The following is a 26,370-nucleotide window of genomic DNA, read 5'->3' on the forward strand; positions in this document are numbered from 1 at the left end:
GAACCATAGCCTGGGGGTCAGCAAAATAATTATAATAAATTCACAATAAATTATAAAATTGTACTGTATCATGTCTACAGATGAGGACCAATTGCACCAATGAAACTGACAATGATATTGTCTCAATTATCCCACCCACGTTAGCTCTGGGCCAATAGAAACTGATATGATTGTGACACATCACTTCAATCAATGTCATGAATCACTCAACTCACTCAGGTTGCAACAAACCTTTCCTGTGGCTTCTTAGCTTGGCTTATTGGAGAAATATTTGAATCAGTCCACACCGTCAAGTGATGCTAAGCCCAAACCTGCTAAATTGAGAAAATATGACGAGGCCCCAAAAAGTTTGAGAACCCCTGTCCTAAAGTTCTGAGCTACAGCAATACCCTGCGTTGTCTGTTAACAGCATTGTACCCTTGTTCATTTTTCTTTTTCTCCTCCTTCAAAGTTGTAGAGGTAACACACAATCCACAACCTTTGGAATCAGACAATAACAAAAGGCTTGTTTCTGCAGAGTCACTCCCACTCCGACTGCCCTCATGCTGGCAGACGAGCTGTTTCTTTCCAATGCAGGAGATGTTCCTGTTGTCTGAGGCTATTTTGTCAGTATTCATCACATAATTGTTTATTTGTCTCACAAACAAGCGTTGAGGCTGTTTTGACTTTGCTGGCGTCGGTCCACAGCATCTGGCAACTGTCATTCACAGATGATTGAAGAATGCAATTCTAACTGAAGCAAAATGTAACTCTTCTTACAACATACTGATTCAATTTAAAGACAAAGATTGCTGCCTAATTACACTGCAGTAATAAGTCATTAGAGCAGGCATCAATATATTGAGTAGACTCCAGTCTAGCTATTTAAGAGGACAAAACAAAATCGTGAGTAGAATCTCTCATTTAGCAGGTTCCTTTTAGTTTTAAAGAACAAACGTGTGTAATTCAAGGTTTATTTGAAGGTTTCAAAGCTGGGGCATAAAAGAGGATGTTTTAAACTAAAGGTATAAGAAGTTAGGTAAAATTCAGAAATGTGTTACTTCACTTTTGATTAGTTTAAATGCAATTTAATTATTAATTAATTTAATAAATTCAAATTTTTATTTAATAGACTGCATATAAATATCGCCTTATTGCTGCTTTTACTATGAGTGGGAGGAAGTTATTAAGCAAATGTCAGTACAAGGTAATTATAACAAAATAATCTCAATACAAACACAAACGAAACATTTAAAGACATTATTGCACATTATAAAGTGGGATTACTATACGTGTATGCGACATGTCGTGCAAATATTTAACATGAACAGATGATAGAAGAGCTGAAAGCACTCCAGCAGCCTTTTGGGCCTTGGTGACTAATTGTAATTCATTGAAGCGAACGCTATGAGGTTCTGATACTCCAACACAATGAAAGTGAAGTGCGTGTCTGAGGATGCCTGCATGTCTTTTTGCAAGAACAGAAGCTGAAAAGAGAACCAACCTCTGATTTCTGACCTCTGCCTTGCACACTGGGACTGTTGTGTCCTAATTCCATGGCTAATGTAGCTGTCCAAGTGTGTGGGTGTCACGAATAGCTGATAATAGTTGAGCAGTGCGTGTGACTTCATGGCATTTTGGTGTCAGTAGAGAGACACATCCTCTACCTCTATTTTCAGCTGTGCTGTAAAACCATTCCAAAATTCAATAAGAGGGCTACTTTGGACTTTAATTCCTGTAACATTGGCTTGTCAAAGAATCATTTCCCCTTCACCGGATAAAGTAATGGAGTAATTGTACACAATTCAAGCACTTTCATGTTTTCTACACGCACAATTGCAGGCTTTACATGTAATTAACATAGCTCTTGTCATAAACCAATGAGCTGTGAAGGGGATTAGTGTTTGCATGTGAATGGGACCCCTGTCTGCTGTGGGATGTAATTAGGGTTAACAACTAAGCTTAGACCCAAAACATCTTCAAGCGGTCGTCAGTTAGCATAATTAGGAAGCACTTTACTGGGTTAGCTACTGTGCTTTATGTACTCCAACTTTACACACACTATGGCCTCACTTTGTTCCTAAAAAGGGGGCACGCTGTCACCAAAGGCCTCAGCTGCAGGAGAGATTGTATTTAAAATGCATGCAACATTCATACCTCATTATAGGATGTGATTAAGTTGTACTGGCTGTAATGGATCCTGATGGCGCCACATCCATCATAATTGGAGATGTGTCATTGAGTATCAATACACTGTCAATTTGTAGATGCACTACATATGCAATAGTTGCTCTGCTATTGCATTGCCCTGGAGGTTTGTTGCTTTGTGTTTTACATGATGAAAGCATTGAACAAAGTAAGAAGAAAACAGTGAGTGTTGTGCTTCTGGTCTGGATCGTAAGAGCAGTCCAAGAGAGCTACTGTGGTTGTGAGTTGAGGAAAAAGCACATCGAATCCTACTTTATACAGTTCACAGGATTTTACATGGAAGATTTCCCACTTATTTAGAGGATGTTAGAGAGTTTCAGTCTCACAATGGCAGAACAAGTGTAGCAAACCTAAACCTTTACAGATTTAGGAGCATAAATGGTGAGGTTCTCTTTGGTATACTGGTGCTATGAAATGGATGAAGCAGCCTTTTTGCACTGAAAGATCTGAATGTTTTCAAAGCTGTCTTCGTACAATACTTACAGGCTGCATGTAGGTTGGAAAAGTTGCTGTGCATTGATACGTTCGACTACGCTGGAGAAAAGAAGGAACAAAAAACACATTCTGTACTAAAATGTAAGCTTAACTTCTGCTGAAATGAGGCTCCACGTTCTGCCAAAACTGAGTGGGTATCTCCCTGCTCTTGTGAGGTCGTGTTTTATATCACATCTGCCGTGATATCACTGGTATGAACCTTATCTTAGAAAAATCTGTCCATATCGGACAATTCCATGCCCCATAATTAATGTCCAATGACAATGTTCAGGAAGGAGTTTAGACATAAGTAGCGTGATTGAAAGTAAATCAAAGCTTAATCCAAAAGGCAACTGGACTTGGTTGAAGTTCTTGAAGACGTTTCACCTTCAACCAGATCAAGTCCAGTTGCCTTTTGGAATCAGCTTTAAATTACCATGACCAGGATGACTGAGAACCTTCACAGACCAATTGAGAGTAAAGTTATGGAGATCAGGTGGATCAATGTGTAGAGAGTTGGATTTAATGAACAGTCTTACCACATACTTGAGATCTAAACTCACATTCTTATTAAATGTAAAACATTCTTTTCCATTTCCTTAACCATGTTGTATGATACCGTTAACAATGGCATCCGGTGAGCTGTGTTACCCTCTCTAACCCTCTCTTGTGGCTTTGACATTTCTCCTGTTGGATACTTTCATTATCTAGCTTACTCTTGGTGGCTTCCCCAGAGTTTGGCAGTCCAGCTTTAATGACTAAATATTTGGCATTCATTATTTTTTAACAAAACGTGGTCATTGGTTAATACCCTAATTTCTGAAGTTGGAGTCAAATTAGCAGAGATTATTCTCCAAGGACATAAGGACAAATAAAAGCAACCCAACACAGTATGACATATAACTACTGTATTGAGATAGACATACGAATCTGTACCTATCCTTAACAATGTTCTCTAACCCACTCGTCTCCAGGACGACAGAATTATTTGATGTATTGTGCAAGGTAATATAATCTTATTTTGCTGTTGATAAGATACGATGAGAAGAAGAAAGATAAGATGAGATAACTTGTGCCAGATTGTTCCAAAGTTACCGTACAAAAATAAAGAGTTACATAAAATAACAAATCAAATATAAGTTGAATTTATAATATAATGTGTATAAGGGTTAAGTTGGTCTACAGACTGTATAAAATATATAATAATAATATACAGTACACTTTATATTTGCAATAGTAAATTTACAATGTGGGGATCTGTGCCAATACTTTGCTTAACTGTATTGTTACTTTTTGTTGGCTTAATAAGTCAGATCGCTTATCTTCTGTATGTTTATCTTTTTATGATTATCATCAGATTAAATCAAACTGCCTCTTTGATTCTGAATCCACCGTCCATGCTGCTTTTTGCAAGTGTATTCTTTCAAAACACCAGCTGAAAAAAATCTCCACAGACACTCTTACATTGTTTAACATCATAAATGTCTGATGTTTGATGTGTCAGTGATTGCCTCATGTACCTCAGTGTGATGTGTTGTTCTACACTCCTCAGATAAAGGCCATGAACACATTGTTTTCAATCCAAGTGTGTGGAGGCATATCATTGGCTACGTAGGTACATTCGGTGTTTTGTTGGTTGCATTTTTCTCGTGCAAAACACAGAATCATATTGCTCCATGTGATCCTGGTCTATTTTCTGAGACACTGTTATCTCAGCCTCTTCCAAGATGGATTACTTCTTATATCATTATTGAGCATCAGTGCAAATGGCGGCTCTACAAAGAAAGCGCCGCTCTTTGATTCTGGGAGACTGTCACCGAGACGTGGTCTTTCAGATCTTTGAGACGTTTTCTGCCATCAAACCCCATTGATGCTGCGCTGGAAATATCCTGACATTATGTCACGTTGTGCACATTTAGCCATTTATAGGACAAGAGAGACACACCAGCTCGTAACAAAATGGATCCAGATGCGCAGGGAACAAAACCAACAGCTGCTGCCATGGGTGTTTGGGTACAGAATGCACAATAATTTAAATAGCAGGCCTTTCATTTAAAGATACACAAAACATGAAATATACCTGAAAAACAAACTATGTTTATGCCAGACACAACAACAAATCCTTATTCCGTGGTTGCTATGGCAATATTCAATCAAGACAACTTTAGACTGGAGGACATGAATAAAAAGTTCTAACTCTGACTTTGACTTTAATTCCACTGTCTTCTGACTTCTGTTGGACTTTTGCCTTTTTCTTTGAAATGAATTGAAGTTAAAAAAGATGTAAAAAAAATCGTGCCAAAAACAAAACTACTACTACTACTGCAGAAAGGGCATCACTATTTATCGCCGCATGAGGTAACACATGCAAATAACTTCATAAAACTTGCTTTTATAGTAGACCTGCTGTGTCCTAAAATGTGTGACTTTAAATTGTTTGTGTAGTAACCTTTAAGGTTCATGTGGCCTCGATTGCTCGTTCATGTCGATTTGCCCTGTACAACATCAGGAAGATCAGACCCTACCTGTCAGAGCACGCATCACAACTGCTGGTACAGGCTCTCATAATATCACGCATTGATTACTGCAACTCCCTACTGGCATGCGCATTCAAACCTCTGCAGATGATCCAGAACACAGCAGCGAGACTGGTCTTCAATCAACCCAAAACGGCACGTCACTCCACTGCTCAGATCCCTCCACTGGCTCCCAGTCGCATCAAATTCAAAACCCTGTTGCTCGCTTACATGAATTTGATTTATTTTGATTTATTAATTTGATTTGAATTTGAATTACAATTCATTTCCCTTTGGGGATCAATAAAGTTATTGTTATTTACAAAGTTACAAAAGTGGCTCCTGCCCACCTGAACGCCCTCATCCAGGTCTACTCTCCGTCCCGCCCAATACGCTCTGCCAATGAAAGGCGCCTGGTACTCCTCACAACAGGGCTCTAAGTCGCTAACTAGACTCTTCTCCTCAGTAGTCCCCCGGTGGTGGAATGAGCTACCAAACTCCATTTGGTCCGCAGAGTCCCTCTGACCTTTAAGAAGAAGCTAAAGACCCAGCTCTTTATGAACACCTCTGACCTTAGTGATATTGATGCTATTGATGATGATGACATTGAGGATGTAGTTTATGCTGATATTCATGATGGTGATCACTATACTGATCTTGTTGATGTTGCTGATGAGGATTATTATTATTTAAAACAAACAAACAAACAAACAACAAAAAAAACAAAAAAAAAACACCATATACACTGTCTGTAGGCACCAGTGTCCGGTCGCACTTGAAGCTGTTTTTTGGCTCTTACTGACTTGGTTCCCTCCTGTCTTGATCGTTGCTTGTGTTGTGTTAACTCTCAGATGTGCGTCGCTTTGGACAAAAGCGCCACATTGCACAATCAAAAGTGAAAGGTGTGTTTGATTGTGGTGAACATCAGACAGAATCTTTTTCCTTCAGATTATCCAGTGTTATGTAAGGACTGTTGGAAAAATATAGCTTAGAGAACAGCAATGATTGCATTGTGAATAACACATCAAGACACACAACAGTATTGCTTTGGAACGTTCTAATAATACAAACCAAAGAAAACAGAACTGCACAACATGATGTTTCCAAATCCTGTTTGAATTGGTCTAAAATAATAAGACTCCAAAATCATAATGTATATTATTATTATTATGTTATATGCATTTCAAGCACTTATAACTTTGACACATTTATACAGTGACTGTTGCATTGATTCAAATCATTGACAGTCACGTAGTGAATGGCACGTATAAATATTTCAGGATAAGGATTCAGGATTTTGACTTGTTGGTCTAGATCTGTTAGTCTACTCTGGACATAATAATCAACACTTAATTGTGACATAAGTGATTCAGATTCTTTTCCACCTCACCAAGTAGGGCACACAATGTACAGTAAATGCTACAGAGGAATCAGTCAGCCATGACTATACGCTTGGGCCAGATGAGCCCTTATCCGCCTGAAATGAAAATTCTATGGAGCAATTTCACCACGTTTAATCGCACGGTTTGTTTTGGCTCAAGGCTGATAGATAATCAATAGGCTATATCTGAGGAGGGAGACCGAGCTTACAGCAAATGCCATGGACACCTTCAAAAACCTTCAACAGCCCTGAAACTGAGAAAATAAGGTCTGTATTCGTGCATCTGTGTCTGAGGCAAAGAGATGTACTGTATGTATTTCTGAAACAAGGCCAACAAGCTGTTTAATAATTTAAAATGTTTAATGATTATTTGGCTCGTTAAATGTCACACATGAGCTCAAAAGTGCTGGTGTCACAGATAAATGACAAAGTCCCCCTCACAGCCAACTCACATTCACATGGAAAAACTCACATATTGCTGAGCTCCGGAAAAATGTATTTGATATGCGGTCTCCTGAACTGAACCGTTATTATGCTCAGTTTTGCTTTGTGTACAGATCTGCTGCACACAATTCTTTTTTTTTCTAACTTAGCTTTGTGGACGTTTTATTTTGAAAAATCTGCCAAATGTATGTTTCACCTGTTACAGTTGATGCTCTTTTTAATGCTTCACAGAATTAAAGAAGTTGTCTTCTGTACTTGGGGCGGCTGTGGCTCAGTGGTAGGTTGGTCTTCTCTCAATCAGAAGGTTGGGGGTTTGATCCCTGACTGCTACAGCCACATGTCGAAGTGTCCTTGGATCAAGACACTGAACCCCAAATTGCTCCCGGTGGCATAGCCATCGGGTATGAATGTGCATAGATCTGATTGGAGATTGGTACTTAGGCCTTTGCCATCAGTGTATGAATGTTTGTGTGAAAGGGTCAATGTGACATTGAGGTGTAAAAGAAGCTTTGAGTAGTCGCAAGACTAGAAATAATTGTCCATCCCACTTTAAAAGAAAAACTGAGGAAAGACCAGTGGTTTATTTTGACCTTTTTTCAAGGTGATGACACACAAAATCTAACCCAGAATATAAAGGGCTGTGGTTTAACGTTTAGATGAACCTAATCTCGATTTACATATTCTACATAAAAATGTGACTTCTAGTACAGGAAGTGTTTGTGGTTTTTGGCTTTGTATGCAGGAAAAACAGTCCATGTGGAGAGCAAAAGCAGGCGGAGCGTAATCCGCCGTAATGACATCCCAGCTCCCATCTGACAACAATTTAGCTTCTTATTTATTTCTGTAAACAGACATCTGCTGCAAGTTCAGCTAACAATCTGCTCTAGATCAAAAATTCAACTTGAGAAAAATTTGCTTAGTGTTTAGTGTTTTCCCACCTTCCTCAAATGCACCAGAAAAGTTCGATGAGACCTCCATTCAACAAACATTTTAAAAGTAGTTTTCTTCTCTTGAGGACAGACCTGACAGAAACTTCACTTGTACTTTTTACTAATCTGCATCATGATGTTGTGATTTCAGCAAACTTAAGACCCGTTAATTCCAAGTAAATCAAAAGTAAGCCAGTTAGCCAAGTTGCTAACTGGACTGCAAACAATGCAACGCACGTGAAAGGAAGTCTTGGCTGCAAGTCCTTATTGCTAAACGCTGGCTAAATGTTCAGCATTGCTCCCAGAGGTTATATCATCATCAGACTATAGCCGATGGGTTTCCGAGATTGAGATTAACTTGAAGAACTCTGCTATAGAACTTGCCCACAAGTGCCTAGATTGGAGATTTTGCTTACAGTGATGGCATGGAAGTGTTCTTGGAGTTTTTTCAGGTGCTTCATACCCTTAAAATCTTAAGGTCATGGAAGTTATATAACTCGTGTTTTAACTTTTAGGTCCTTATTTTGTATCAATTTACAGATACACATCTAGATCGGACACAGACATGCAAACAGGACTACCCCTGCTGCCCGTCTTATCACTGTGATGTCATCGGTACATGTGCAACGTGATGAGGCACGAAAAAGAATCAATCATCTAGCTACATTGGATTATTTTAGATCAATTTAAACATGATTATGGTAAATGGTAAATGGACTGTACTTATAAAGCACTTTACTAGTCTTTGCTAGTCAAAGCTGCTTCTACACTACATGTCACATTCACACACACACATACACTGATGGCACAGGCTGCTACGCAAAGTGCCCAACTGTCAATCAGATATCACATTCATAGCAATTTGGGGTTCAGTGTCTTGCCCAAGGACACTTCGACATGTAGCCTGAGGGAGCTGCTGGATCGAACCTCTGACCTTCCGATTGAAAGAAGACCGACCTACCACTGAGCCACAGCCTTCCTGTGGCATTGACCTCCCACAACCAGTATGCAGCCTCACCTCACGCATGCACCTCTTGCTGTTAAATGTAATAACATCATCAATGAATGCTTTACATAAGTGACCTGTACCTTTAAAAGTATGTCCTCATTCTGAAAGAGTTTAAGTCGGCATGCATGTCCTTTCATGGCATACACACAAATATATTAAGAGCCGTGGGTCTTGCGACTGACTTTGATGCACATCACGTCATAGAGGCATTTAAGTGAAATATTATTGCTTCCTGTCAGATTTAAGGACGATTTAGATGTCTTTTAAATGTGTATTTATACCACTACTAAGCTGGCATCATTTTATGCATACTAGTGATGATAAGCTTTTTAGTGGAGTATATAATGACACATTTCCTCCTCCACCATAGCTTAAGATTACAGGGTTTTATGTGTCAAATGAAGTCCATGACCTGAGTTTAACCTCCCCTGAGTGTTTATGTTTGTGAAACGGATGATTGCTGGATAAGCTCATTTAAATATTTGGTCATATAAATGTGTTTTCATCGGTCATGCATGTCTATCAACCAGGGTCAAGGCTCTCACACGAGATCTTATCCCATCACAGTGAGAGCTGCAATACAATCACAGCAGCACGGGTGGTCGAGCCTATACTTCAGTTTAAATGATGACCATTTTTCTTCATGTGACGTTAATTTAGTCTGAGAAACTCAATAAAACCCTTTTTGATGCACAATAATTGCGGGGCACATTTTACAAGAAGTCAATTTGAGATTTGCATGAAGAATGGCAGTGTGTCATGGTGGAAGGGGTTTGCAATAAAGAGACAAGCGATTGAAATTGAGATACTTGCGAGCGGCCGCAGCTTTGGCTCAGAAGGCACTCATGCGATAGAAATTAAATATAAATGGGAAAATAATGGAGGTTTATTCCGACAGTTTCATTGAAAACTTTTCCATTGCTGTCACTGGCTTGGGACTTGCTTCTTCTGGTGCCACGTTTAGATAAGGACATTTGTTAGTTAAATGCAACAGTGTGATTATTCTCTGTAAAAGGTTCAACACATAAACATTTTTATCGGCAGCAGCAGGAACATCTTAGTGGCAGATAAATGCCTTTTACAGCCGATGATAAATGCCAGGACTGTGAATTGATATTGGACATTCATTATGTCCAAATTACCTTAATTGCATTTGTACAGTGCTGGGTGACTAATGGGTTCGCACTCATAAAATACTGACTGATTTTTTTTTGTTTTAGTGTCTGCAAATTCGAAGAGTCAATTTGGATGAAATATTTTAAAAGTTTTAGAGCCAGAGTTGAAGCCAGACGTGGATTAACTATCAATATATGAAGGAGGAGAACACAGCCAGCTGACCTGGGGACAGTGCAGAGATATTGCCCAGAAAAATAATTTAAAAAGGAGTCATATTGTCATTACTTTTATCCCACTGTTCACACAGATACAACATCATCGCTGTCAGCTCTTTAAAAATGCTGCTGTGTGTTATCAGTCTGTGGCTGATGCTGCTGTCTTGGATATATAACGTCAGCTATGGATGCTGAGCTGTAACTCCGATGAACCTTCAGAGATAGTTCTGTTTTTTTCGAGTAAAGAAAAAATCACATTTTAATCTCTGCATGCAATTTGACAGTATGTTGATTCAGCTCCAAATATAGGGACATAACAGAAGATATCTGGGGTGGGTGCATGATGCAGATTACATATTTCTAAAGTTGATAATGTAGCTTTCAACAAATATAAAATATAAAAAATAAACATCAAACGTTTGATCCACTTCCTGTTTACATTTGCCCACAGCCACAGAGGTGGAAGTGTTAGTTCCACACGGAAATATAACCGACTATCTCCAAAGCAATGTCCTCCTTAAGGCTTGCAGGAGCGCACATATTGGGACTGCTGTGCTGATGATGAACCTGATTTGGAGAGATGGGGCGCTGTTGAACCCGGTGTGTTCCAGTTTAGGTCAGCTTGTAAAGACAGTTGGCAGATAAAGTCATAGTATTGTGATCTGTGACTCTTTTCCAATGCCTTTAGATGACGTTGTTGCCAGTTCTCAGAATTTAAGAATGACATTTATTTTCCTGTTCACTTTAGTAAGTTGCTTGATGGAGACATACAGCAAAATACAAAATACAGCTTAACATTAAAGTTGTAATCTCAAAGAGCTCAGTTTCGTTCTCTTTGGCGGCACCTGTGGCGATAAACTGTAATTGCGGGAGCACACTTCCCAGATATCCAGACAGTGTTGCATGTGTGACGTCCACGGTTGGCTCCGGTTGTAACTCTTGATTTTCCTTGCTGACGGTCGCTTTCCTTTTTAGACTGTTTGCCTTCATCTGAGTGTCAAGTTTGTTGCTTTTTCTTTGGATTTTCACTTATTTTTGAAATCTTCTTTTCTTTGTTTGGTCAGCCATAGTAGATTGACTGTTTACTCACAACATTTGCAGAGACTGGAAAAGCAGCCGCTTTGCTCTGCCTGACCAACCACTGCTGGGTGATGGAAAACGCGTCACTAACTGGGCGCCGCTTGTGATTTTTTTTGTCACACCAGACACCCAGTCTGTAATGCTGCAAATGCAAAGGCTTTCATCAGTGGGCCATAGCCTCAATCACCATTGTGTTACCTCATTCGGCGACAGATAGTGACTTTTATTTGACATTTATTTAAATGAAAATCTTCAAGATTACAACTTTAAATTTGACATTTACTCAACTTCAGCTCATTATGTATTAGATCAGTATGTTAGACTTCAGTTAGAGTTTAAAATCTATCCTACACAAACTCTATCACATCAGGTTCTTCATTCCAGTGTCACATCTTCCTGTACTATAATTAAACATGCAGAGCTCCGGATGACAATTTGGCCAGGCTCTTTAAAAAGATGACGAGCAGAGTTGTTGCCATGTTAAGCAGGTGTTTTAGATTGAGACACCGGATTATTCTGAGGGAGTTACACAGTGTGCAAACGCCACTTATAGAACACAGATGGAACAGAAACCTGCAACAGGACCTACATATACATACACAATGAAAGCGAGATGATTGGATATGTCCAGTATGTTATAAATTGCAGACACATGGCGTCATAAGGAACATAAAAAGGCTTGGACTGGCTACTACTCTGGATAATAATGTATTAAACTTGATGCTACTTCGCAGTAAGAATCAAAAGGGTTTGCAATGATAAAGAGAATGACGAAATTAAACTGTCAAAGACACTGTGGAGGAGGAAAATGTTCCCAGACAGTGCTAAATTATCAAAAGTTAAACAATTTATCACAGTAGGCCTTTGATCAGTCAGAAGAGAATATTGCAAATGATGGTAAGCTTATTTTCAGGCCTCCCTGATGATGTCTGTGGTTCCATTTGAAAGCTTAAGTTATACTTCAAGGCAAGGCAAGGCGGCTTTATTTATACAGAACATTACAAAGGCAATTTAATGTGCTTTGTATAGACATAGGACATATTAGAGTGACTTTCAAAACAATAAGCAATAAAAAAAATCAATTCAAAGTGAAATAATATATATAAAATGGCCTAAATTACAAATCTAACAGGCCCTGAAGTGCAGTTAGGGTGCCGTTAGAGCGGGCACAAAGGAACAGCAGAGTTTTTAATTTAGATTTTAAAGTGGCAAGAGTTAGGACACATTTAAGATCATCAGGAAGTTGGTTCTAAAGTTGCTAAAAGCAGCTTTATTCTGCTTTGTACCGACTCGGGGTACTTCCAGCTGACTGCTTCCTCAAGATCTAAGGGCCCCCCTGGGTTTATGTTATTCCAGGAGTCAAGAAATGTATTTTGGCCCAAGATTATTCATTGATTTAGAAACTAGTTGCAGTACTTAAAAGTTTATTCTACAGAGTACATGGAGGCTAGTGTAAACATTAAGAACACGAGTACATGCTCTTGGTTCTTTTTATAAAACTGGCAGCAGTGTTCTGAATAAGATGAAGATCTCTAATAGTCCTTTTTATTGTCTGGCATGAAACCTCTAATCTTTGCCGTTTGTTTGAGATGATAAAATGCTGATTACGTTTTTTTTCTTGATGGCTGCTGAAGCTCAGATTAGAGTCTATTAAAACATCAATCTCTGAGTTTTATCTTCATAGCTCTGGAAACAAACTGAGCAATAACTTTTGTTGTTTTCTCTTTGTTGCAAAATACAATTATTTTTCTACAATTACTTCTTGTCTTTTTGATGAAGGCTTGATTACATCCAGTTGTTTACTTGCTTTAAGCATTAATAAGTACCTTGGTAAATTAGTTCAGTGTCATCTGCATAGCTGTGATAAGCATTATTTTCATGTATAAATTAACCCAAAAGGCCATGTATAGGTTGAATAATAGTGGGCCGAGAATTGAACCCTTTGGGACTCCACATGTGTTGGTGATCTGCTCTGATTTATGATCAACAGTTGCAACAACATTGCTTCTGCTTTTGAGATTTTAGCAATTTTAATCTTCATCGGGGTCATGCTCCAATTTCCCATTCAAAAATGTCCTTTTGCTTAAACCATTGACGGGTATACACCTGCAGACTGTCAAATTTCCTGCCTCTAATTTGTGGATTTCCTTCAGAAAGGTTTAGCTCAGTGGTTAAAGTGCACGCCCCTTGTATCAAGGCTCGGTCCTCAGCGCAGCGGCCCCAGGTTCAACTCAGCCCTTTGCCACATGCCATCCCCAGGTTCAACTCTGACCCTCAGCCCTTTGCCACATGACATTCCCACCCTCTGTTCCCACTTTCCAACTCTATCCAAAGGCCTAAAAATGTATCTTAGGGAGAAAAGAAAAGAAATGTTTTCTCCAGACTCAAACTGAGATTACCTTGATGACATCAGGGATATTTTAACAGACTTGACAAAGCTTAACTATTTAACAGACTAAGTACTATAAAAAAAAGAGAAATGTACTGATCTTGATGTGTAGTTCCACTTTATTGTATTGTATTGTTCCCTTTAAAGGTTAGCTTATCACCATTCCTGACTAACTGGCTAACTAATCAGTGATGATTGACAACATTTTTTAACATTCAAATGTTCAGATTAAAATCCCGTTTTAATTAGTTTAGCTGTATTATGAAGAAAACCCATTTTCCCTGTTCACCATCTTTTTTGCCAATGTAACCACATCTTCTGAGCGCAGCAGCCACTATATGTAGACCAGGATAGAGAATCTGTCCTCTAGTGTAACTGTGGGACTTTATCTTTCGCAAGTGACATATATAGACTGCACACTGAGCCCATATAACCACTGAGAAGTTTGTAAAAAGAGAGGGCTGAAATTGATGACTAGAAACAGTCCAACGCCAAGAACTGAGGACAATTAATCCTGCCTCTCTGTTAAAGACATCTCCTTGGTACAAAAGAGGTTGCCAAGTCCACCTGTGAAGTCAAGATGTAAGAGTCATGCATACATGCAGACAAGGAAAGCTATGGCTCCTAATTCTGCTCATTAATCACCTGTCTGCCAAACATCCTCCAGAGAAAAGCGCCCGGTTCCTCCAAGGTAATTACAGCACTTGAAGGAACGCTCTCGGCTACGAATGCTCATAAGTAGCCATCTTATCCTGCCCTTCCTTTTTTGTCTCCGCCATGGAGCAAATAGCTTCCATGTCCTCTGGAGAAACTTGCTCCTCCTCCTCATCTCAAGCCTTTTCTGCTGCACCGCTCTTACTCCTCTTCAGCTTTGTAGTCAGCAGACTTTATTTCTTTTCCCGGGCACACATCCATTTGGCATCCAATGTGGGATAAATAAATTATAGCCTCTAAAATCAATGCCCAGTCCATGATGTGGGCTGTAGGCTTAGAGCTTGCCACCAAGCTAGAATTATGCCACCTGGGCTCGAACAGGGGCATTCCTTGAGCCCACATTAACATTTTTGGTGTTTTAAATTTTTTTACTGAAAGCCATTCCAAGCCTTCCAACATTTATTATTTGTCATGAGTTTTCAGGGGTAATATTACCTTTGCTGCAGATACTGATGGAGGTTTTGAGGCATAATTTGTCTCAGCGAGCTGTTAGTTTGTCACAGAATCCTGCTCTGAACCAGTTTTTCCCCTTGATTCTCTGCTGCGTCTGGAAGCTGTCTTTAATTTTTCTACAGAACAATTCCGAGATTCTAAAAATAAATCAAAAACGGAGTGGCATCTTTGTGCATTTATTTTTAAAGGCAGAACCATTGCACTGCAGTCTCTCAGGCTGTAAACTGTGTGTTCATGTCTGAATGAAAGATTCATAACTGTCAGCTGATAGATGATGCTTTTTTTCTTAAAGTTGTTGTAGTAGTTTCATGGCTGGTTTTCGGAAGTCTTACACTTGCATAAATGCATCTTTAAGTGTATCCTCAGAGTGGCTCTGTACAAGCTACACCGTACTTAGTAGGCTACTATTACTGTGCTAATACTCTCATTCTCTTTCTGTGTTCACAGATGGAGATGATACCAGAGCCGGATCCAGATGATGAAGGGACGAAAATAAGTGTAAGTTGAAGAGCACATCATGGAATCCTGGTTTTACTAGCATGCTGTCATAACCCAAGTTGGCAGCATTTCATTCTGAGCAAACACAACAGCAGCTGATTTCCCTGAATAATATACCTTCAACCAGAGAAAGGAGCTAATCAGTGGAATCAGAGGCAGTGTATTATTACTGTCAGAGTGGTTCCCGTCCTGTGCTCATGCCCCAGCAACCGTTCCGCCCCCTTTTTTCTCCCTCCTGCCACTTTGTATGCGTTCTGTCCCTGGTGCACCACAAAGCCTTCTTTCAAATGACCTCATTGGAGTCCTCAGAGTAAAGTAGTGTAGGCGGTAATGTAAAGGCTATGTCATGTATTGTAAAGTGGCAGGCCCAGGACCAAAGTAACCTATAGACATCTTAAAAGATTAAACATGGGTTATTATGAATAAGGGGGGCGCCTAAACCTGTGCAAATGACACAAAAAGACTCTGCCTCATTCTCCAAGCACACGCAGAGGGTTGAATGCACCCCTAAGTGCGCTGCAGAGCAAACAGCATCTCTGTGCTCTAGTGCCGTTTGTGCGTATTTAAATGAGTCATTATGCAGACATTTGGGGCAAATTTGGCCCCTTTCTATGTAAATGAGCCTCGTGGCAAAAAGCACCTAATTCGCAAACGCCAGCGCTAACAACACCGCAAAGTTACAGTGAAAATATTACTGCCTTCAGAGTCCTGGTGGTAACTACGGCGCAGTCACACTCTGAGTTTTCAGTGATCATGCACAGACACAGGCAGACAGTCTGGAGCCGTTACGCATGATGGCGATTGTTATATGGACAGCTCGTCAGCACTGTTGCACGCTCGTTTAAAGAATAAAGCTGCGTTACAGACAGTTAAACTAATGAACACATGTCGAGTTTGGACTTTACAATAAACTGTTAAAAGAGCTATCCCCTCCTCTCCCTGCTCATCATCAATCTGTGCTTGAATTTGAGATCCGTCAGTGTGCGTTCAACTAACCCTCAAATTCCACAGGATCCATCTCCGGCGCGTTCCGTGTGCGCCGCGACCTCCGGAGTCGATCACGCCCATTCAAGTCAATGCTCGTGATTCCACAGCACACGCCACGGTCCGTCTCCGGCGCGTCCCAGAAGCGTCTCGCCGCTCTGCTCCGCCGAAGATACGCGCCAGGTCTATTTTTGACAGAGGCCACTTCAAGCACGCGTCAAGCTGAACAGAGCAGATCGTTCCAAACAAGAAGTCACACACAAAAACAGCATACAGCATCCGGTCATTTCAAAATAAAACACCAAGTACAGACCGGTACAGACTAGAGGTCGACCGATTGATCGTTTTGGCTGATTAATTGGCCCCGATAGGACTTATTAAAAACTATCCTCATCGTCGGACCTGGGCTCCGATAGTGGCCGATGGTGGACGTACATCACGTGAATTTGATTTGGCAATTCACGCGCGATAATGTAGTTCTCCCGCGATCTTGTGATCTCGTGAATCCAGCTGCTTGGGCCAACGCTCCGCTGCGGACCAGACACGCTTCCTGTGGGCAAGGGCTCACGCCGTCTGACGGACCAGAACCACAGCGCAGACGGAACACGCCGGACACGTATCCTGCGGGATCCAGGCGTAATACCTGAGAGTGCTGCAGAGGGTGGAGGTGCAGACAGCTTCTCTCCACAATCAGACACAAAACAAAAGCAAACTGCACAGATCTGCAAAACTTTAGTGCCGTATTTTTGCTTGAATATCATCAGTGCAATTTGCTTTGTGATTTAGACCTTGATCAGCGGCTGCAATTCATTCTTAGTTTTTATTCATTTAACTTATGATCTAATGGTACTCACAAAGGTTTCCTCTCTGACTTCTTTGAGCAATGTAGCTGCATTTGTTCCATGTTACGATGAAACCCACGCGTTGTGGAACTATAATTTTACTTTGAGAACAAAGCAGAATTATTTCATTAAACCCATACATATTGGAATACAACAGTTATACTCAAAGTCACTATACGTAGCTTGCAAGCAGCTGTTTAATAAATATATAGGCTCTGGGAGGTACTTGCAATCTATAGGTGCTTCCTATTTACCTCCCATTTTATGTGGATAAGGGATAAAGGATACCCGGGCCAAGACTTCCTCTTTCATGAAACTTGAGATGCAAGAATTGAGTTTGATTGGAGAGACGACATTAGAAGCCAGATTGTTTTCTGCACTTATAAGTGTTTTCTGTTCACAGAGATTAATAAAAAGCTAAACCCTTGTCAGACGATAGCTGATGTATTCCAGGATTGCATTAAGGCTGTTGCTGTCCGCTTCTCTTGATCTCCATAAGGACTTATTTCCTGACAACAAGAGCTAGTAAAAACGCGATCAGTCAATACTATTTCACTGGCCATTTTCTTGGCCTACAGATTCTCCTCTCAAATACAGATATCTGTTCATAGACGCAACAATGTTGAGAAGACTATTTAACCAACCACAAAAACTTAGAAAATAAGAAATGTCACAGTATCAAAGGTATAGTAGCAGGTAGTTGAATTAGGTGGCATGATGTGTAATGAAACCTTGTGGTATTCCATAATAGCATCCAATGTTATGACACTGTGGTCTCTTTTAATGACTCTAACAGACAGTGAAAGTCCAGGGCAACGACATATCACACAAGCTGCAGATCTCCAGAGTCAGCAAGAACGATGAAGGACTGTACGAGTGCCGGGTGACACGGGCTAACTACGGGGAGATTGTGGAGTACAAAGCCCAAGCCTGGCTGAAGGTCAACGCCACGGCCAGACCACGACGACCACTGTCGCCTCCCAAGAAAAGCTCCCCACTGCACCTGACGGACAAGAAGCCGAGAAAGTCCACCTCATCTCTGGGCCAGGACAATATGAGTTCAGACCAGAGGGTGGACTCCACCTCCACCTCTCACACATCCTCCAACACAAATAAACACAACCCCAGCTCAGGTAAGACCCTAGGGGAGGGTTACATAATGAGGGCACTGTGGAACATGAAAAATGTACTATTTTACTCATGTAGTTTTTGCTTCAAGCATTAAGTCTGGTCTGCAACCTCCCTGATGTGTTAGAGGGCTTTTTCAGTGCACTATCCATCACGTCTACAAGGAGCCTCAAGCAGACTTTCTGGGGACTCCCGAAGAGTCTGCTTGGGTGCAGACTTCAAACTTCACTGAGTAAAATGATCAACATGATACCATATATGCAATAATGTAACATAAAAGGAAGTTGAGGGAATCTCCACAGAAACATTTGAGGTCTCAAGTCCCGTCTGAAAGCACATTTCATCCACTACATTGCCTTTGTACAGGTCATCACTTGTTTCCTACATGCCTTATCATTCTTCTTGTACTTTGGCTATCTGGTTGATGAGATGTTTTCGAGGAACATGGAAGAAAAAGAGCAACGGATCAGCAGCCATAGAATGTCACTGTGCCACCATGTCAATGGATGAACATTTGAGACCAACTAACCAACTGACTAAGTTGGTGCAGTCATGTTTCATTCAGCTAAGTATTGTAAATAAATCCTCATTTAGGCCACACATACACAGGTATTTTTCATTGGCCTACCGTCCACACACAAACGCTGTTTTAGGTCACTGAAAATGAATCTTTTGTAAAACTCCGGCCAGGGTGAAGACTTTTAGAAACTCCGTTTCCGCAGAGACATGTAGACGGGGTAAGTGGTGTTTTTGGCTTGTGACGTCAGGTTGTGCGGCGTTATCTCCATGGTGATGCATCGCTAATGACATTCCTTGCAAAATGACAGACGTGACAAAAACAGTGATGCTTATCAGGACTTTTTACATGTTTACATATGTACAGGTACTCGTCCACAATATTGAGAAACAAAGGCGTCGGGATCGATTTTTTCAGACTTCTGACTGGCCGCGATTGTTCTTCTTCTTCTCTACAGGACTGGGTTATATCGCCGCCTGTTGGTGTGGCATTCTCATGCCAGCGTTTCTGTTGTGTTTTCTTTTTTCGTTTTCGTTTGGACGAGGATTTTTTATAACCGTGCTTGTTTTGACAGGGTTTTTTTGGAAACGAAGGAGGCAAAAGCTCTGTTTCAATAATACCCGTGTACGTGTAGACATGGCCTTAGTCACTACAGATATTAAAGAAGTCAATGGTGTTATGTTATCTTGTTTGGAGTGCTTTAATTCTCTTCATTTAGGGAACATATACCAATGCAACTTGTATGTGAAGAGCTACTTGGCAGTAAACCTGATTCTGATTCAGATCAGCTACAAGTCAATCGCCTCCAGCTTTTCCCAAATGTTGCTTCTAATCTCTTAACTACTCCTAGGAGATGTGTCTTTAAAATTGATTTTCAGGCTTTACTTTTAATGTTTAAGGCGCTACATGGTCAGGCTCCTAGCTATTTTTTAGTATCTCCTGAGGTCCGCAGGCAGGCCTCCTCTGGTGATTCTTAAAACTTCCAATTTTACCAAGGGTCTTCTACTGTAGCTGCAGGCTCCTCAGCTCTGGAACTCCCAACCTGAGCAAGCTAGCCCCAAACTGTAGCATCGTTTTAATATGTTCCACATTTATTTAGTAATTTTACTGCTCCTTAATTTTTTTGTAATTGTTTAAACATTCCTGGGTGTAGAATATGGAAATTGATGCCTTCTTACAGTGTATCAAAACGGACCCCTTTGAATATGACCCATGCAGGGATACTCAGAATAAGGAGCTGAAAGCAACACATGCATTGATTTTCTTTAGGGTTGTGTCATTTTTCTACACATAGAAAGAAAGGCCTTTGGAATATTTTGATATATGCTTTAATAACATAAAATTGCTACTTATACAGGCCGTAAGTTCTTTGTATTGAACTCGGACAAATGTTATTCATGAGATTTACTGCATGATGTCTCTATCATTGAATTCTAATACCCGTCTGTAATTACATTCAGCAGATTGCAAAGAATATCAATGTTACCTTTGTCCTTCGTCAAGCGCAGCAAGGCAGAAATCCTTTCAAAGAAGTGTGTAGTGCATGTTATACCTATTGAGTCGTCTTGGCGAGAGCAAACATCATCAGCCTTTGCAAGAAATGGAAAACGTGCAAACCAAGCAAGTGGAGGATGATTTAACCCTTTCATTACTGTTAAAGTCAGCAGTGCTCCCCTGGATTCCTCTCAAGGAATCCCTTCCTTTAAATAAGTGATGACACCTAGCAGCCAAACTGTACACAATACAGTTTTATTACTTGGAAAAGATATAGCTGTCTCTAATCCGACAATTCACTTCAAAGATTTCACTACAATTTCATTTTGTGATTCAATAATAGGATTATGTTGTTTCTGAAAAGGCAGAGCCAGACTTTAAGATACAGCTCCATGGATTCTTAAAGTAATAATCTTGAAGATTTTCATTTAAATAAATGTCTGTTAAGTCACTATCTATCGCCGAATGAGGTAACACAATGGTTATTGAGTCGATGGCCCACTGATGAATTACAGACTGGGTGTCTGTGGCGACTTTTCCAGAAAAAATCCCAAGTGGCGCCCAGTTAGTGACACGCTTTCCATCATCCTGCTAGAGAGGGCAGACGGAGCTAATGCAACAAAGACACTTGTGTAAAGTGACTGTTTTTCCAGTCTCTGCAAGCGAGTAAACAGTAATCTACTGTTTCTAACAAAGAAAAGATCGATGATTACAGATACAACTTTAATAATAAGTGAAAATCAAAAGAAAAAGAAACAAATTCCACGCTCAGATGAAGGCAAACAGTCTAAACCGTTAGAACCGGAGCCAACCGTGGACGTCACACATGCAACACTGTCTGGATATCTGGGAAGTTAGCTCCTGCAATTACCATTTATCGCCATAGGTGCCGCCAAAGAGAAAAAAACTCTTCGAGGTTACAACTTAAAAATTACTGTATCAACAGAGACTGCTGATAAGCAAATTTGCATTTATAAGTAAAAAAAATTTAATTGTGTGTAATTTCAATTTAAACTGGTTACCAGCAACCAAAATGGAAAGTAAACATACATTTTGGTACAAATAGCTGTTTAAATTATCGTATTGTAGTGGGAGTACTAGTAATACTAGTTTTTATAGTTGTAGTTGTATCAGTAGGAGTAGTTGTATTTTTTATTTTTTTTATAACGAATGGTGTAGGCATGATTAAAAAACAAAACAAAGCATCAATGGCAAGTTCCCATATTGATTGGTTAGGAATTATGGGTATTCTAGTCTATAGCTTTTAACTTGAAGCCATGTGTTTATTAATCATTCAGATTGGGACCTTATTCTAGCTGGTTAAGGTTCAGTCAAAGTTAGGATGGAAGATTATTTTCATGACCAGGGCAAGGACAGTTTTCCTGTCAACATGGTCTTAAACCATCAGTAAAAAAAAAAAAACATATTAGTTTGGACCAACATGGGACAAAATAACTGAACTGCAACTTAAGATCTTGATGTGGCTGCATGTCGTTCATATCTGTAGCATTAGACCATCCTTTTCCCTTCAATTATAATTACTAATTTATATGTATGTAATATATTTATGTGTTTTGCATGCGCAAGGAGTTGAATTAATGTCTGTAGGTACATTTTGCACATTACACTTTAACATCGTTTCTCATATATTTTTCATGTCGGTATACTCAAGGTTATGAAGGTAACCAGTCTATATCGTCATGCTTTTCAATTAGTAACAGTGCACATCAGTGTGAAGCAGCCTCAGTTTCCCATTGGTGTCTCAGTGGCAGTTTTCTTCCCTTAACGTTTGCAATATTTTTAATTCCCTGACTATCAAACTGCGTTATAATTGTACTGCTCCTCTCCATCTAAAAACGCCAATCATTTCCTACATGGTCAGACAGTTCAAACACAAACTTGGCCCTGCACTGAGCCCAGATAGCCCTCTGCACCCTGAAGCGAAACACAGAAAGATATTACTTGTCACTGAATAGAGGTAAAAAGTTGAATAATCCCCCGGGCTGCAGAGTTGGAGATTATGAGGCAGCCAAATTATGCTGACAACTGTGTTGCAGTGAGTCCTGTGCGCGGTGTGTCTGACACTGATAAATGCCTCTCTGTGGCTGCTCAGGCAGCCTTAGCCACCCTCTCTGAGCGGCGGAGAAGTGTTACGGCTGAGGGCGACAGAGTTCTATTACTCCCGCTCAGGTTGGAGGCAGATGAGCAACAATAGGTAAATGGGCTGAGATTAAATTAAACCTGGGCGAATGCAGATATTTTCTTTTTCCGCATTGCTGCATCTGTAAACAATGAGGCACTTTCCAGATGGGGGGAATGTGACTGTGACTGGTGGAGCGGCTGCAGCAGCAGCAGCAGCAGCAGAGTGGTTTGTTCACAGCTACTCCCCACCAGTGTGTCAGCTGTTGTTAGATCACAGATCGGCCTCCATCGTTCCTGGCAGTGTTGTTCTCTCAAAGCTCAGAGGTGACCAGAGCTGAACGTGAAAAAAAAGAAAATAAAAAAGTCCCGTAAGCCAGACTTGTCCCCCCACCCCTGAGGCCAGCCTGTTCCTGCGTGGAGGAAAAACAAATATGGACTCAGCTTGATTGCATAACCATTCATCCGAACGAAAAATCACTGACCTTGTTTTAAAGAACCACCATATTTTTTTAAACTGCCTCGACTGCATATGTCTAAGGAAAGAACACCAATGAGTCATCACTCCAGTAGGTGGTTAGGAACAGCGTGGCTGCTGTTCATGGTTGCATTCATATTGCTCAAGCAGTCGCACGCAATGTCAATGTGTCGTTTCAGGTTCATGCGGATGCCTCTGTCGAAGCTTCCTTATTCACACTGTTGTCCTCTGGGTGCATGTAAATCTGGCTAACGTCTGCGAGTGCTCAGTGGAGAAAAAAAACAAAAAAAGCCCACTTCTGAGATTCCCACAAGCGTCACAGTAAATGTGGCGAAATATTTCCATGCCAAATGAGTTTGCAAAGTGGCAGTTTGTGTCAAAACAAACATTAGTAACTAAACAGGAACAGCACTTACACTGAAAGAGGAGAACCGACAATTTCCATAAACAATATGAGCCCTTAAATCATTAACAAATAAACTAGATATTTATCTCCAAAGAATAGCTTTTAGCTTATTTCAGATTTCAGCCAAAATACTGAAGAATGCTTTTTTTCTGTACAAAACTGAAATCTGATTTGAAAGCTGACTGAGCACATGACCTCGAGGCTGAATAATGGAAGAATGTGTATCAAATGAAGCACTGCATAAAAGCATGAAGTCTTATAATTTTACTTTGAAGACTTATGCTGTTAGGTACTGCAGAAAAACAGCCCATCTAAATGTTATATAGTATTATTGTTTATTTTATCATTACATTCCCTAGCAAGCAGCACGCCGTCAACAGGATATGATTTAACAATATATTGATTAATAAGATTGATGATAATGATGTTTGGAGTTACAGAGGTCAAACTTCTTGCGGGCACAATGAGCCCCCTCAGGGCCCTACAGATAGGAGCACAGAATGAAACAGACAGAGAGCAGGGGAGGGAGGGAGGGGTGCAGAATGCGAGAGAGCGACAGAGGAGAAGAGGGGTAGGTTTGAATTAACGGGAATGCCGGAAGAGGCACGGTCAAGGTGTGGTCCTGCTCCTGAAACTTTGCTATATAGCATCAAATTTTCAAAGTTTCATCCAAAAGGCAACTGGTTGAAGTTCTTGAGGACGTTTCACCTCAAAAGTGGACGGGGCGAGAAATATAAGCCTCTGTTGGTCATTAAAATGCTCATAGATAACCCTAATTAAGGCAGAGTCGTTAACCTGGGCTGTTGACCTAATAGCAATGAGAGTCATTAGCACCCCCTGGTGTTGGTGGGTCACTGGGCTCGCATGATCCTGAGTCCAGCTGCCTTGTTGATTAAGCCTCGATTACCATGATGACTGAGAACCTCCACGGACATCATCAGTTACTGTTAGTCATGCAACAATAAAGTCACATTTATAACTTTTGTATGCATAAGGTTTTATAACTGGTTTTGAAACAATCCTAATCAAATATAATATACATCAAAATTTTAGTTATTCTTATTTGCACCACTGTTACGGGCCAGCTTCCACCAAAACAATTTAAGACAGCCAATTATAACATAGCTCCCAGGAACATTTTTTTGTGTGAGTATGCGTTGGTAAGCTAAAAGGAACTACAGAAAATATAATGCACACAGTTTTAAGCTTAACATGCAAGCCCACTCCAATGGTCAATGCAAAAAAATGCAACGATTCAATCTCTCTTCTACTCTCTTCCAAAACAAATGCACACATTAGCAAGATCAAGATCCAACTCAACACTAAATGAAAGTTCCTCATACTTGCTTTGCTTGTTTTGTCTGCCATAGTCCAAATCTCATAAATGAAATTATGAATTTAAATGAAAAGCAATAATACTTTCCGCAGCTTTCAAACACTTTTAGCAGTGTGAAAAGTACAAGATGTCCCCTTAAAATGTATTTACATGAGTACTGCGTCTTTGTAAGTGTACATAGTTACATTCCACCACTTTAATTTCACATAAAAATAGATACAAACCAGATGTTGACAGTTAAATTACCCCTTCCTGGGCTTCCACATTAAGGCCTAATCAGCAGCATTTTCCTCATGTCAATAATAGCTGTGTGGGTTTGTAAATGGTTGAGGTAATGTCAACTAAAAGACACAAAACTGCTGGTATGATGCTTTCAAATATGGTGGATTGTTATCTTGGAGCTTTAGCATTACACGCCAGACTGTGCTATCACATTTATCCTCTCTCACAGATGAACAGTCAAGCTGCAAGGTAATGACATCCAGTTGTATTTAACCAGCCGCTCAGCCAGAAATGCAGTCATGGCTGAGGCAGCCAGACTGTCAGTTAGAGGGTGTATCAGTCTACAAGCAAATCAGACAGCGAGTTTTATAACACAGCCACCAGGCAAGTAAGCAAGCGAGTCAAAGAGACAGTCAGCTAGCCAGTCAGCCGGCCAGGGATCAGTAGGAATAGATGGAACTGGCACTAAGCCAGTTTGAGCTCCCTGTAGAGGTGCTGTGGTGATTCACCTCCCTGCCTCACTGAACCTGACTGCCTCGCTGGCCTGGAATTGATATTCCACATCACCATTTCAGCGAGCCAAACACATTTTGGCAAAATGTACGAGTGTTGTGTTAGGTTAAGTAGGACAAAATGAAGAGTATTCAGTTTGGGTCTATTCTATCCCAGCATGCACGGAGGAAGCCTGAAAAGGTCTCCTCTCGCTCAAACGGATACTCCTTCTCATTATGCCCACAGATAAGTGTGTCTGTAGTCCCTCAGACTGTGGAGGAGAGCCAGGAAAAACATGCAAAAATTCAAATGCATACTCAAAGAGGCATCAAACCGAGTTCTAAAACCAGAGACAAGATATTGAGGTATATGTTCGATGGAAACCTTTTCACATAAAGCATTCACTCTTCTTTGAAATCCCCCCAGTTCAGCTGAAAATTGATCCAAAATGACTTGCAAAGACATCGTGACCTTGTCAGCCAAACTCTTACAGTAAGTGGGCGGATGTGCTTTGAGCCAGAGTGCTGGCTAAATGAAATAATGCAGCTATTGCTCATATAAAAAAGGTATTTTTTGTGCATTAAGCTGTATTCCTGGAATCTTTTGTCTTTGCTCAGCAATTAAAATGCACTGCAGTGTACGGAAACAAAAATCCACAGTTGTTTTGCCTTTGTTGTCTTCTAAAAATAGCACAGGAACACAGACGGCACTTTTACCTTTAGTATGCTCGCTGGCAAGGTTAGTTTCCAAGTGAAAATCTCCTCACAAAAAACATAAAAAAGATGGGTGTGAGAATAAAAGCCTTAGACACAGTGTTGCTTTCCTGTTGGAGGCGGATAGCTTACATTCATTTCCGTTGACACGAATAGAATAACTGGAAACAACCTGACAACAGGTGCATGCTAAGAGGAGTTGCAAGGTACAATT

General features: G+C 40.4%; 1 protein-coding gene across 1 annotated transcript in view; it reads left to right on the top strand.

Annotated features, from left to right (window-relative positions):
- Positions 1-26,370, top strand: part of vstm2a (V-set and transmembrane domain containing 2A) — an 81,991-nt gene that overhangs the window by 45,707 nt on the left and 9,914 nt on the right. The window contains exons 3-4 of the mRNA XM_069667790.1: positions 15,355-15,405; positions 18,028-18,364. Coding sequence (XP_069523891.1) covers positions 15,355-15,405; positions 18,028-18,364 — 388 coding nt within the window. The remainder of the gene's footprint in view (positions 1-15,354; positions 15,406-18,027; positions 18,365-26,370) is intronic.

The sequence above is a fragment of the Semicossyphus pulcher genome, unplaced genomic scaffold (assembly GCF_022749685.1).
Source record: "Semicossyphus pulcher isolate SPU_LCO1_2020_fin unplaced genomic scaffold, fSemPul1.0.p SCAF_18, whole genome shotgun sequence".
Taxonomy (NCBI): domain Eukaryota; kingdom Metazoa; phylum Chordata; class Actinopteri; order Labriformes; family Labridae; genus Semicossyphus; species Semicossyphus pulcher.